The sequence below is a fragment of the Herpailurus yagouaroundi genome, unplaced genomic scaffold, assembly GCF_014898765.1.
Source record: "Herpailurus yagouaroundi ecotype Mexico unplaced genomic scaffold, PumYag 199, whole genome shotgun sequence".
Lineage (NCBI taxonomy): Eukaryota > Metazoa > Chordata > Mammalia > Carnivora > Felidae > Herpailurus > Herpailurus yagouaroundi.
This window is the reverse complement of record NW_024412430.1, coordinates 8,062,459-8,076,807: the sequence shown is the minus strand read 5'-3', so window position 1 is coordinate 8,076,807 and position 14,349 is coordinate 8,062,459. Positions and strand designations below refer to the sequence as shown.

The 14,349-nt window shown below is 36.0% G+C and overlaps 1 protein-coding gene across 1 annotated transcript in view; it reads right to left on the bottom strand.

Annotated features, from left to right (window-relative positions):
* Positions 1 to 844: 844 nt before the first annotated feature.
* The window catches only part of ALDH1A1 (aldehyde dehydrogenase 1 family member A1), a 59,963-nt gene continuing 46,458 nt past the window's right edge, over positions 845 to 14,349 (bottom strand). Inside the window, exons 11-13 of the mRNA XM_040449342.1 lie at positions 13,354 to 13,511; positions 6,415 to 6,489; positions 845 to 1,461 (exon numbers count right to left, since the gene is read on the bottom strand). Of these exons, the coding sequence (XP_040305276.1) occupies positions 1,389 to 1,461; positions 6,415 to 6,489; positions 13,354 to 13,511 (306 nt within the window). The 3' untranslated portion in view covers positions 845 to 1,388. The remainder of the gene's footprint in view (positions 1,462 to 6,414; positions 6,490 to 13,353; positions 13,512 to 14,349) is intronic.

The following is a 14,349-nucleotide window of genomic DNA, read 5'->3' as shown; positions in this document are numbered from 1 at the left end:
CCTTGATCTCTAGCTCTCCCCAGAGCACTCAGTGCTAATTTGTTGTGTAGAACAGTGTCCGGCAATGTGGATTCCTTAATGTTAATCAGTATTAACTGACGGAGAAAGGGAAGGTCTACGGTTAAATAAACTTAGAAGAAAAGACGTATCAAACAAAACTGAGCAGGTGCTAGAACTTCTCAGAACCTAGAAAACAGCAACGTGCAATTAGAAACTCCAGGAGAGGAAAATATGATATAGAATTTTTCCATTTTTTCCAATGGAATATGCCCTGAGAGAAAGTATGATATGGAGCCTCTTTCCTCTTTATTCACCGCAAATCTGCTCATTGTTCAGGTTCATATCCTGTTAAATTTCTTCCATGAGGTTCTTCCCAATTCCCTCAGTTAAAGGTCATCTCTACCCCATTGGTACATTATTATCACGCTCTTCAGTTTTCTTCAATTCTCATTCCCTTGCTATGCCCCATCACTAAAAAATTTTTTTTGGTGTATGGCGTTTTTGTTCCCCATTAAATCAAAGCATTTTGAGGTAATGGAACATCCACTATTCACCTGTTTTTTTTTTTTTTCAGTAATACCTAATGTAGTGCACAGAACTATCTACAAACTGAATAAATACTTGCTGAAAGACGGAAGCCACTTACTTTAAATGTTTACTATTGATTTCAAGAATTCCTCTGGAAAAGAAAATCTCTTTCTTTACCTATTTGAGAATGAGTGGTTTTGACTTTTCTTCTTAAGTACATATTTGTGCCCAATTTAACATTGCTTTTGAATGACAGGGAGAGTAGTAAATCCCCATAACCAAAACTTCTACTTAAAAAATCCAAACTTGACAAAAATCATGCAAGGTTGTTTTTATTAAGCTTTACGTCTAGATTACAGCTAAGTATTTCAAGCAGGACTTCATTTGACAAGCAGACATGACATTCTAGGAAACATTTCAACAAACTCCAGTGACGTCAAAACTATTGGGAACAGAACACATCTACTCTGCAGTTCAAGGGTGTGTTGAGGACTTTAAGGGGTCATTACAGAAAGAAGCTACATGGCAACTGGTCCTCTTCTATAACATGATTATTCCGGACAAGTAGCTACAAAGAGAAGCAGGTAACTATCACAGAGCTTAGAGAGATCTTGCCTCCAATCCATCCTTTTTATTACCAATAGGACTTGGGGGTCACATATCAGAAGAAAAAGGATTCTTTCAGAATAAGCTACATGTCAAGCGTTCTATGTATAATCTTAATGCTAATATGATTAGCTTATGTTTTAAAACAAAATCAAGAAAAGAACAGTTTTATATTTAAAACCCACTACGATATATTAGCGACTGGAGGAGATGCTTATCCACTGAGGATTCTTTGCTCCACTCTTGTAGTTTCTTTATGAGTTCTTCTGAGAAATTTTCATTGTGACCGTCTTGACCTCTGTGTATTCGTGGAGACCATATTCTCCCCTAGACAAGGGGAAAACCCACAGAATTTAGCACAGCAGTACAATTGTACTAGTCCATGATTTGGTACAAATTTGTTCTTGCCTATCTGGTTAGGGACAATGGAAAATATTTTCTGTGTACAGAAGCATTTCAAATAGTAGCCAGCCAGCCACCCATAAGATATCTGGTCTCACATAAATCCCCTTGTGGGGCAAATTTTCAATTCTTTTTTTTTTTTTTTTTTGTATTTTAAATGACCATGTACATTCTGTTGATTTGCACAGAAATTGTCCAGTTTTGACATTGTTCTATTTGACTATAAACAAATAGTCACCACACGAAAAAAGACGGTTCAGTCCAAGAAGAATTGTATCATTTCTAGTTTAGGTTCCAATAAACAAGACATATTAGTACAAGAGGAGAAGTAGTAATATACAATCACTTGAGTAGTGGAGTAAAACTGTAAATTCAAGTACAGCTTAGCTTAGTGTTTTTACTGTGTGTGATTGGCCTGGAAGTGATGAGGGGCCAAAAAATGGCCAGACTTCTATTTTCATTCTAAAGTGCCCTGATACGGTTTGACACAAAATATTTTCTAGCAGTAGTATTAACAGTATCTCTTGACTTTTGGGAAAACAAAACAAATCCTGACTTTTATTGCTGCAGTTTTTCTTCCTCCCTTCCTTCCTTCCTCCCTCCCTTCCTCCCTCTCTCCCTCCTTTCTTTCTTTCTTTCTTTCTTTCTTTCTTTCTTTCTTCTTTCTTTCTGTTTTGTTTTGAAGGGAGAGAAGACAGGGTTCATTGGCCCAATTTCAGACCTTTGGGCTGCTTGTGGGTTTGGGGTTTTTCGATTCAGACAACCACTGCCATTTGCTTCTATAACTCTTAAATCCAAACCAAATGGCCAAGAATTAACCTGAGTTAATCAATTAGGACCCTGGTATCCTATTATTGGGTTCATTGAGAGTTCCTACCCATTTTGGAAACTGTGATTTACCCTCTGTTGAAGAAATAACGAAAAGCATTGAGCTTCCTTATTCTCTGGATTATTCTGATGATAGGACTACATCGCATGTACATAGGAACACTCTTAAAATTATAACACTCAGGCCCATGCAGGCTTGCAGAAGAAAATGATCTTGATCCTTTTCTACCCCTCCCTTCTGGTGAGGTAGACAGGTATGTAGAAGACATCTTTTTCTCTTGGGTAACCTAATCTTCTTACACTGATTATTTTCCTGGGCAATTAAGCTTCTGAAAATACCTTCTAAAAGCTTCAATGAACATGTTCTTCAAAGTAATTAAAGGGCTTAGCCTCAATTGTCTGAAACCCATTAAGGGATAATATTTTAGTAAGTATTTTATCTCACAAAGTTAGATAAATTAACCCATGATTTCTGCCAATAGGCTTTCCATTGTATTTTGTTACAGGGACACTTGAAACTCTCAGGAGAGTACTAAGTGTCATTATTGTCATACGCAGGTTGAACTAAGTCCCACTCCGGAGTATTCCAATGCATAGACATTCCTGTCTTAATATCTAAAAATTATGTTTTTATATCTGTTTGCATTTCTCATTATCTTGCCAGTCTATGAGCTACTAGTTTTGTGCTAAATTCCTCAATGTACCAATCACCTGGGACCTTATTAAAATGCTGATTCTGTTTCAGTAGTAGTATTTCCAACAAACTTACACATGATAACCTTGCTTCTCACCCAAGGTCCACACTGTAGTAATAAGGTACTAGTAAATAAGCTACATCTGTTTTTTTTGTTTGTTTGTTTGTTTTCACTCTGTACCCAGAACTGAGCCTGGCACTACTTAAGTAAGCACAGAGGTAATGTTTGTTAGACTGACTTGGTGAACATAATCAAACAAAAAATATTCCTGCGAGCTTGGTTTGTAAGTTCAGTAGTTCACAACAATTTCATGCTCCCCTTTTCTCCAAGGGACAGGAGGAAAGAAAGAGCTTGTGAGGTGCTGAGAACCAATGGAGTTTGCAATGATATACTAGTAAAGTCTCAAGTGACTTATGTTAACTGAAGTGAAAATTAGTACAATTACACACAGGAAGGAATTTCTACCATTTGACTCATTCCAGGGCCAGCACCAGGATCTGAGACCCAAACCCTGGTTTGGGCGTTTTGTATTACCACCACACTGAGGTCTGTGTACCACTATTTCTGGCTCTCTAAGGAATTTGTTCCCAACTGATCAGTTATACCTTCCTATCTTTGAGGATAAATTGTAACTGAGCCCTTAGGAGTTGTGTGAGGTTATTGCTTCAGTAATCCTCTTTAAACATCTTGTAGCAAATGACTTGTTTGTTAAGTTCACCAAATTTGGTTTCAAGTAGAAATTAACAACATCCTCAACTGGAATTTTTGAAGGAAAAAATTACAGACTGACTCTTTTCTGTATATTTATACAGATGTAAAAAGGAATTATCTGTATTCATTTCCCAGAATTTTAAGAAATTACTGAAGTTTAATTCTTACATTCCATGCCCTCCCTTATTTGATTTCCGTATGCCTCAACCATAAAGTTGGACCAAACTATAATCAACAAAATTGACCTATTTGGTCCTTCTTAGTCATTTTGTCCCCTTTGATCGTTTTATCTTCAATATTCCTAGGGAAATGTCTTAGGTAGCTGGGCCAGCCACGAACTCCGCCCTTCAAAATAATCTAACCTTTGTTACAGCTTTTTGTACAAAGTAGTTCTGCCAAGGGACTCTCTAATAATGAATACTGTAAAGAAAAGAAACCAGGGAAGGAAGGAACCATTTGCCGAGTCCTCACCTTGTGACAGAATGCTGGCGAACAGGCACAGGGTGTGTCATTTCACTCTCAAACGACTATCTCAAGAGGCTTGCTAACATCGCCATTTTGAATAAGAGGAAGTGGAGGCTCCAAAGTTGGACACCGTGAAACAGGCTGCATGGCCAGCAGAAGGTGGAGTTGGGATACAAGTGCAGGTCGCTTAGTGTCCAATTAAGCTTCCTCTACCGGGCCATGCTCCCTTTATATGTTGATCCTTTGTCATTCCACCTCCCCAACACCATTCTACAGATAACCATGGCTTTTCACTGCTCTAGTAATGAAATGTAAGCCAAGACTTCTTAATCTGTATTCTATTTAACTCTGGTATCATACTCCCCAACTCCACAAATCCTTGCCAGCCATCCAAATTCACAAACCCCTCCACGTGTCACATGTAACGTTGTGTTCAAGAATGCTCTCTTCTCTGCTTACTGACATCCTACATTTGTTTCCTGCCCTAGATCGAGTCCTGTATTTTCTGTAGGGTCAGTAAGTTCTTATCCACTGAGTTATCACAGGGGTTAATACTATAGAATCTTAAGTATGGAAAGGAGCTCGTAGACCTTCTACATCATTCTCCCACTCCTATCCCCACCCACAATTGCTGATTTTACCTGATGGATGAAAATTGTGGAAGATAGAGTCATGCCACGGATGTTATATTCTGGTGGTGCCCAGGTTTTCTGTCCTTCAGTGCTGTGTGCTCTGCATTTTATCTACTTTTCTACCTCATGACTTATGAACTCACAGTTTATGACTATTTACTTCATGTTGTGTATAGGTTATTTTGCACTACTTATCTTTTGACATATTCCTCCTGCCACCACAATTATGTGGAGGATGGGATGTGGTATCATGTTTCTGGGGCTCCTGGGCAAGTACTTAACAAATGCGTATTGAGGAGAAGGATGGATCATTTTATCATCCTTCTTTTTTATTGGTTCTCCAAGGAGATTGCGTCATTTCAATTTCACTGATTTATTCAAATGACAAAGTAGATGGCTACCTAATGCATTCATGACCTTTAGAAACTGAGACTCATTTGCTCTTGCTATTTACAGAATGAACAGCTTTAACTATGTTTGATTCCATAGGGTTTGTATATGATGTGTCTTTTTGCTGCATGACTTTTAAGATGTGTTGATAAATACAAGAAGTGTTTAAGAAATAAAATGGTTAGAATTGTTTGAATAAAATCAATCAAACATTTTGTCACCCCTTTCTGTGTATACAGGTGTATATGCACATTATAAAAAGTCTATACACCCAGGTTTCTAAAGCAACTAAAGGCTTGTAAATGATTTTGTATATATATTCTGAGCATAGTCATGACTATAAAACATGTTTTCCTTAGTTAAATTTCCCTTTCAGCTTATATTTTAGTACAAAAAGATAATTAGTTGAGGTAATTTAAAATTTTAGATTCCACATCAAAAATATTTCAACACGTGAGAATCACTCTTCTTACGCTGAAAAGCTTTTTGAGATAAAGTCACATGATTTACTTGTTTAAGAGGCATATTTAAATGACTGGAGTGTTCTTATAATCACACTTCTTACAGCCACCAATTTGTACTTTCTGCCTCCTTTGTGGAAATGTTTCCCAGATGGATTACATTCTTATATACAGGAAGAAATCGTAAAAGTTGGCATTATTTCAATAATAAGGTAAAGTGCTTAGCATGGTCCCTTATGAATAGTAGGAGCTTAATATGTTATATTTCCCCTATGCCATCACTTTTTTGCACTCATGTGCTAAATCCAGCTTTTATTTATTTATTTATTTTTTTTTTCAACGTTTATTTATTTTTTGGGACAGAGAGAGACAGAGCATGAATGGGGGAGGGGCAGAGAGAGAGAGGGAGACACAGAATCAGAAACAGGCTCCAGGCTCTGAGCCATCAGCCCAGAGCCTGACGCGGGGCTCGAACTCACGGACCGTGAGATCGTGACCTGGCTGAAGTCGGACGCTTAACCGACTGCGCCACCCAGGCGCCCCTAAATCCAGCTTTTAAAAGCTATTTGACAGTAGGAATTTCCAGGGAAGAACAGAGGTAGGTTTTAACTCAAATAGCAACTATGGATTAATTCCATTGAGTGACAACCATTTTTATCAAGGTAAACATTTGTCTTAATAGAAAGTGGTTCTTACAGTTCTCTTCCATTTCCAGACATCTTGAAACCACCAAAGGGGCACTGGGCAGATACCACGCTATAGCAATTCACCCTGAGGAAAAAAAGAAGTATATGTAGATCATACATAACCTATGAAATAACTCCTAAATTTGGAATTTTAGAAATTCAGAAAGCTCTTTAACAACCTTGTTAATTTTAATGTACATACTCATTGTTATTTAACAAAAAAGCAGTACTATAAATTAAAATGCAGAAGTATAAGTATATGGATAAGTACTGCCTAGAAAGAAATAGAATGGTACAGCTCTGTATGTAGAGAGCCATTTTGAATGATAATAGGATAGCCAACGTAGCATAGGAGAAAGGATATGGTTTGCCAGAGAATGGAGTTTGGTGGGTGGATATTCTTTACTGCCTATATTCATAACCTTTATAATTCTCTTGAGGACTGTGTACGTAACAGGCTAGAATCAGTTATCTTTTGCAATTGTAACATGTATCACATTCCTCAGTTTCCTTTTTTCATTAATTGCTTTCATACAACAGGCCTTGTCAGGAGTTGGATTTCACTATTAATTTGTCTTTTCCTTGCCGTATTTCATAAAATGTTTAAAGATGTTTGTATGAACAAATATAGTTACAAAAACATGAATAATTAGAATTAAAAAAAAGTTACAGTAGAAAGTCAAGACAAGGAGGAAAGGTTAGAATGTAGTCTTGCAGGACATGAACAATTTGTTCATGTAAATTTCCTGGTGGCCAAAGTCAACAGCAAAATTTAATTACCTATATGATTCTCATTATATATAAGAGGAAAAATATATTATTTAAAGGAGAAACAATATTTTTAAAGTATTTCCTCTCCTTTGATGTTATTATAATAGGCAAACAACAATGTGACTTCTAAATACATTGTATTACGCATGAAGTTTGGTTATTAATTTGATCCTGAAATAATATCCACAAATTTCCTCAGTAAAGCATTTACAATCCCGATTCCCAGAGCTCCATATTCTCACTGGACTACAGATTCTTATCCAAGTCTCTCCTTCTGGAGCATAGTTCCTTAAAAAAATGTATGCTTTCAAAAGACAACTTGTCTCAGTTTTGTTTAATCGCCCTTTAAACTGCAAAATAAGATCCCTACTCTGAAATTATGGGTAAAATCCCAGCAACCCTGGGATTCAGTAGTTATCTTGAATACACCATGTGGAAACTATGTCTGGGACAATGCCAGAACTTGAATTATGCTCTAGAATAAGTAGCAGTAAGAATACGCCTCTGTTTTAATAGCAGAGGAATTCCTGACTGGGGATTTCCATGCCACTGGGCAGAATGATGTCCTAAGCTTCTTGATCCAGCAGGCATATAGCATTCCGAAGTCAAAAACCTGAAACTCGTCTTTGTTGAAAGGTGCCGAAAATGAGTTTAGTCTTTTGACCCTATACTGGAAATGAAACTATTTTAGTTTAAGTAAGTGGAGAACTAAGAAATATCCAGTTGGAGAAAACCGCAAGTTCAAAACAATCAGCCTGGCCAATTGGTTCTCCTTCCACAGTCCTTTCTTGTTATAAAGAAGGGAGGTTCCAAGCCCACAAATCCTGGCTTTGCCCCTTAGTACCTAGTTGGCACTGGGAAAGGTGTCTGGCTTCTCTAAATATATGCTTTCTCTCTGTACAAGGGAAGTGACAATATTTAATTGGGTTATTTCAAGGTATAAGTAAGATGATGCATAGAATATGCTTCTTAGAATGGTTGGTACTGAGTAAGGTTTTAGTGACTGGAGACAATATACATGCATGCATTAGGAATGCTGAATCCTACAAATAATTTTATCATAGGAAAATCCCACTTTAATCACTATCCGGACTGATTATTGCTTGACTTTAAGCCTCTGAAGGAAAACATCCCATTATAAAAAGAATCAGGCTTTTTGAGCAATTTCTCAGTCCTAGTCCCAGTCCTAGAGTCACATGGGAGCTTTGAAAAATACTCTTTAAATAAAAATCCATATTGAATCACAGAGATTGATATAACTGATGGATTTTATGTGCACCACCCTATGCCGAATCAGTTTATTATTTTTAAAGCTCCCCAGATGACTAATGTACAGCTGGGTTGAGAATCACTACTTTAGAGTCTTGAAATAGGTCTGCATCTTGGCTGCCATTTATTGTGTTAGCTTTGATCAATGACTGAACTTCACTAAACTTCAGTTTTTTCATTGACAAATTACACAAATTACACAGATTAACAATTGCACAGTTATTGTAAGGTGAAACGAGATAATGAACATAAGGAATGCAGAATAATGCCTAGCATAGAGTGTATTAATTAATGGTGACTCTCTTTGATTAGGAAAAAAGATTTCAGAGCTACAGAGAGAGGCAAGGACTGTCTCTTAAAGATAAATACCTTTCAATGTCCAGTGGATGTTTAACCTGAGTAGATGTGACTTATCATCAGGAAAGAAAATAAACTTTGAATGTTGACAAGACTGAGGGAACAAAGTGAGGTTTGGGGAGGGGGTAATTACCAAGAAAGCCATCCAGAGATTGGGGGCTGGACAGAAGTGTAACAGTTTGTGAGGCATAGGCTTAAAGTATAAAATTCGGAGATATAAATAAAGATATAATATACATCACAGGGCGCCTGGGTGGCTTAGTTGGGTAAGCATCCGACTTCAGCTCAGGTCATGATCTCACGGTCCATGGGTTTGAGCCCTGCGTCTGGCTCTGTGCTGACAGCTCAGAGCCTGGAGCCTGCTTTGGATTCTGTGTTTCTCTCTCTCTCTCTCTCTCTCTCTCTCTCTCTCTGCCCCTCTCCTGCTTGTGTGGCTCTCTCTCTCTTTCTCTCTCAAAGTGGGTAGAAATCAGTTAAAAAGGAATAGACACGTTCCTCAAAACTCACTATGTTCTCCCAAATTAAGACCTTCAGACATTCCTAATAATCTTAGAAAAACAAACTGAAATAAGAATTAAATGTTTTCTGACATAGGGACATTGAATAAATATTGTCCTAGCATTTAATTAACTTGATGAGCAGAACTTTCATCTCCTTTGTGTATAGCATAGTGCCAACTACCTAGAAATGAGTAACACTTATACTATATTAGCCAGACAATGAAATATTTTAGGGGAGCTATTTAGGAGGCCAGACAGAAAATGCCCTTCCGAAGTTCTCCCAATACAGCAGGTTTTTAAAAATTAAAAAAAAAAAAATTTAAAACAAATTTGATTTTTGTTATTATTTTGTTTTGTATTGTTTTGTTTGTTTTTGGTGTGGTTTGGTTTTTAAGGCAGCAACTGCTTGTCTAATAGGACAGGTAAGTCTAGGAAAAAAAATCAAAGTCTGAAAAAATTCAAGTTAGGGGCAACTCAAAACAGTAGTATAAGAGCATCCTGAACTTACCTTTTTCCATGGATGCATACATAAATAACCTAACTTTACACTTAAAGAAGCCAAAAAAAAAAAAAAAAAGGAAAAATGAAGCCTAAAGTTGGTAGAAGGAAGGAAATAATAAAGATCATAGTGGAAATAAATGAAATAGAGACTGGAAAAATGGTAGAAAAGATCTATAAAATTAAGAGCATGTTATTTTTAAAAAAATGTTTATTTATTTATTCTGAGAGAGAGAGACAGAGCCTGTGTGTGAGAGTGGGGAAGGGGACGAGGGAGGATGGGGTGTGGAATCCCAAACAGGTTCCACCCTTAGTGCAGAGCCCCAAGTTGGGCTTGATATCAGGACTGTGAGATCTTGACCTGAGCCAAAATTAAGAGTCAGATGCTTAACCGACTGAGCCATGCAGGTGCCCCAAGAGCATGTTCTTTAAAAAGGTAAACCAATTGATAAATTTTACCTAGACTCACCAAAAGCAAAAGAGAGAGATTTAAAAAATAAAATCAGAAATGAAAGAAGAAAAGTTACATCCAGTACCACAGAAATAAAAAAGATCGTAAGAAAATACCATGAATTATACACCAATAAATTGGACTACTTAGAAGAAATACATAAATTCCAAAAAATATAAATCAGAGTTTTTCAGGATTGAATCATGAAGAATAGAAAATCTGAATAGACCAATTATTAATGAGGAAATTAAATCAGTTTTTAAAAAATTCCCAATAAACGTATTTCAGGACCAGACGACTTTACTGGTGAATTCTACAATACTTTCAAAGATTTAATATCTATCATTCTCAAACTCTTTAAAAAACTTAAAGACAAACTATTTTATTAGGCCTCCACTACCCTGACACCAAAACCAGACAAGGACACCACCAAAAAAAAAAAAAAAAAAAAAAAAAAAAAAAAAAAAAAAAAAAAAAAGAATAGAAAATTATAGGCCAATATCCCTGATGAACATAGATGCAAAATCTCCAACAAAATATTAGCAAACCAAATTCAACGTTTGCATTAGCATTAAAAGAATCATATACCATGATCAAGTGGGATTTATTCCAGGGATGCAAGGATGGTTCAATATCTGCCAATCAATCATCATGAAACACCACATTAACAAAATGAAGGGTAAAAATCATATGATAAGCTCAATAGATGCGTAAAAATTTTGACAAAATTCAACATCCATTAATGATAAAAACTCTCAAAAAGTGAGGATAGAGGGAATATAGCTCAATGTGATAAAAGCCATATATGACAAACCCACAGCTTACATCATACTCAATGGTGAAAAGCTGAAAGTTTTTCCTTTAAGATCAAGAACAAGACAAGGATATCCACTCTTATCACTTTTCTTCAACATAATATTGGAAGCCCTTACCAGAGTGATTAGGAAGAAAAGGAAAGAAAAGCTATCCAAATAGGAAAGGAAGAAGTAAAACTGTCATTACTTGCAGATGACATGATTTCATACATCGAAAACCTTATAGACTTCATGAAAAGACTCTACAAAAATCAGTTGCGTTTCTATACATTAAAAATGAAGTATCAAAAAAGAGAAATTAAGAAAAAATACCGTTTATAATTGTATGATAAAGAAAAATACCTAGGAAGAAATTTAAGTAAGGAAGTAAAAGACCTGTGTACTGAAAACTATAAAACCCTGATGAAAGAAATAGAAGACATAAATAAATGGAAAGATATTTTGTGCTCATGAATTGTAAGAATTACTATTGTTAAAATGTCCATACTCCCATAAGCGATCTACAGATTTAATACAATTCCTGTCAACATGTCCATGACATTTTTCACAGATACAGAACAAACAATTCTAAAATTTGTGTGGAACCACAAAAGATCCTTAAAAGCCAAAGCAATCTTGCAAAAGAAAAACAAATCTGGAGACATTAGTCTCTTCAATTTCAAACTATACTACAAAGCAATAATAATTAAAACAGTATGGTATTGGCATAAAAACAGACACACAGATCAATGGAACAGAATAGAAAACCCCCAAATAAGCCCATGCATGTATACTGAATTGATTTATCGCAAATGAGGCAAGAACGGACAATGGGAAAAGGACAGTCTCTTCAATCAGTGTTGTTGAGAAATACATGCAAAATACTGGCTCTAGGCCACTGTTGGGCACCATACACAAAAAATAACTCAAAATAAATTAAAGACTTAAATTAAGACTTGAAACCATAAAATATTGGAAAAAAACGTAAGCAGTAAGCTACTTCAGTCTTGGCAATAAATTTTTGAATCTGACTCTACAAGCAAAGTCAACAAAAGTGAAAGTAAACAAGTGGGGACTACGGCAACATAAAAGACTCAAGCGTCGCAAAGGAAACCAAATGAAAGGAAACAAAATGAAAGACAGGCCACTGAATGGGAGAAAGATTTTGAAATCATCTATCTAATAAGAGATTGACATCCAAAACACATAAAGAACTCATACAACAAACAATCAAAAACCAAACAGTCCAGTAAAAAAAATGGGGAGATGATCTAAATAGACATTTTTCCAAAGAAGGTATGTAGATGGACAACAGACACATGAAAAGAGGCTCAGCGTCACTAATTATCAGGGAAATGCAAATCAAAACCACTGGAGATATTGCCTCACACCTGTTAGAATGACTAGTTTCAAAAACGATAAGAAATGACAGTATTGGTGAGGATGTGAAGAAAAGGGAACTCTCTTGCGCTTTTGGTGGGGATGTGAATTGGTGGAGCCACTATGGAAAACAGCATAGAGATTCCCCAAAAGATTGAAAATAGAACTACCATATGATCCAGCAACTCTACTTCCAGGTATTTATCTAAAGAAAATAAAAATACTAGTTTGAAAAGATGTATGTGCCCCTATGTTCATTGCAACATTGTTTGCAATAGCTAAGATATAGAAACAACCTAAGTCCCCGTCAACAGGTGACTGGATAAAGATGTATACATATATAAAATGGAGTACTACTTAGCCATAAAAAAGGGGATCGTGCCATTGGTGACAACACGGATGGACCTTGAAGGTATTATACTAAGTAAAATAAATGTGAGGAAAAAAACAAATGTAAGATTTCACTTACATTTGGTATTTTAAAAAATCCAAACAAAAGAAGACTTATAGATACTGGTGGTTGACAGAAGAGCAGGGGTTTGGGGTGTGGACGATATATGTGAAGGGGGGTCGAGATGTACAAACTTCCAGGCATAAAATAAATAATTCATGGGGATATGATATACAACATGGCAACTCTAGTTCATAACTTTGTATTGTATCTTTGATAAAGTTGCCAAGACAGTAAATCTTAAAAGTTCTCACCACACACAAAAAATTTAATTTTGTATAGTGACTGATGATAACTAGGTTATTGTGGTGACCACTTTGCAGTGGATACAAATATCAAATTATTGTGTCGTATGCCTGAAACTAATATAATGTGAATACCTCGAAAATAAATAAGTAAATAAAGAAACAAAAACGTTCAAAGTAACATGTTAATGCACTTACCAGTGAAAAGGCAAGATGATGTAGATTTGACTTACCACACTGTCCCAGCCTGCAGAGCGGAGGAGACTGTTATGGCTTTATCCACATCTTTGGTAAAGATCCCTGCTGATAAGCCATAAATGGTATTGTTTGCTCTCTTGATCACTTCATCTAAAGATTTAAATTTCATGATTTGCTGCACTGGTCCAAATATCTATACCGTAAAAAGAAAATGAATGAAATAAATCAGAGTAGCAGGTTAAAACTGAATGTTTTACATGGTATTGTAGTTTTATTCCCCTACAAACTATCCCAGATCAAGATTTTATTTTGTATTTTAAAATTTAGGAATCACAATGGTAGGTCCTGGGTTGGCAGGTTAGGACAGGCAATGGTCATGGGTTAAATTCCCTTTGGAACAAAATGGAGCACAGATAAATAAGGCAATATTTATTTTCTTGGTGTTGGAATTAGCCTTCCAAGACTTACCATTGTGTAGAAAGTTATTAACTTTGAGTTTCTTTTACCTTTAGGAATGTGTTATATTCTCTCTCTTGTTTTCTTCATCATCCAAATCACTACCTAAACAGTAAACCCAAGAAACCAATACTTGTTCTACTGGATAAATGAGTAAAGCAACAATGGATGATAATTATAATTATTTGTCTTAGCTATCAGTGTACCGTCAACTGAAATCTATTGGACGTAGATCTTTTCACAATCAGTCAAATTAGGTGAAACAACATGAATTTTTGTTCAGCTCCTACTCTTCGGCCAAATCTTATGCAACTCACATATACCAAACCAAATAGTCTATTACTGAAAGAGCTTAAACCTTCAACCACTAACCAAAACATGGTTTCATTAACAATGACCATAATCACAGGATAGGAAACAAAAATCACAGTTTGCTCATTCAAGCCTAAACTACTCTTTCACTTTTGCTGGATTCTCTAGTTAGCTCAGCCCGAAGTCAGCTTATTCTTTGTCTCCTCCCCAGATGGGAGAAAAGCGACTGAGTTTTCTCTTAAAACTTAAGCTCCTGTATTATG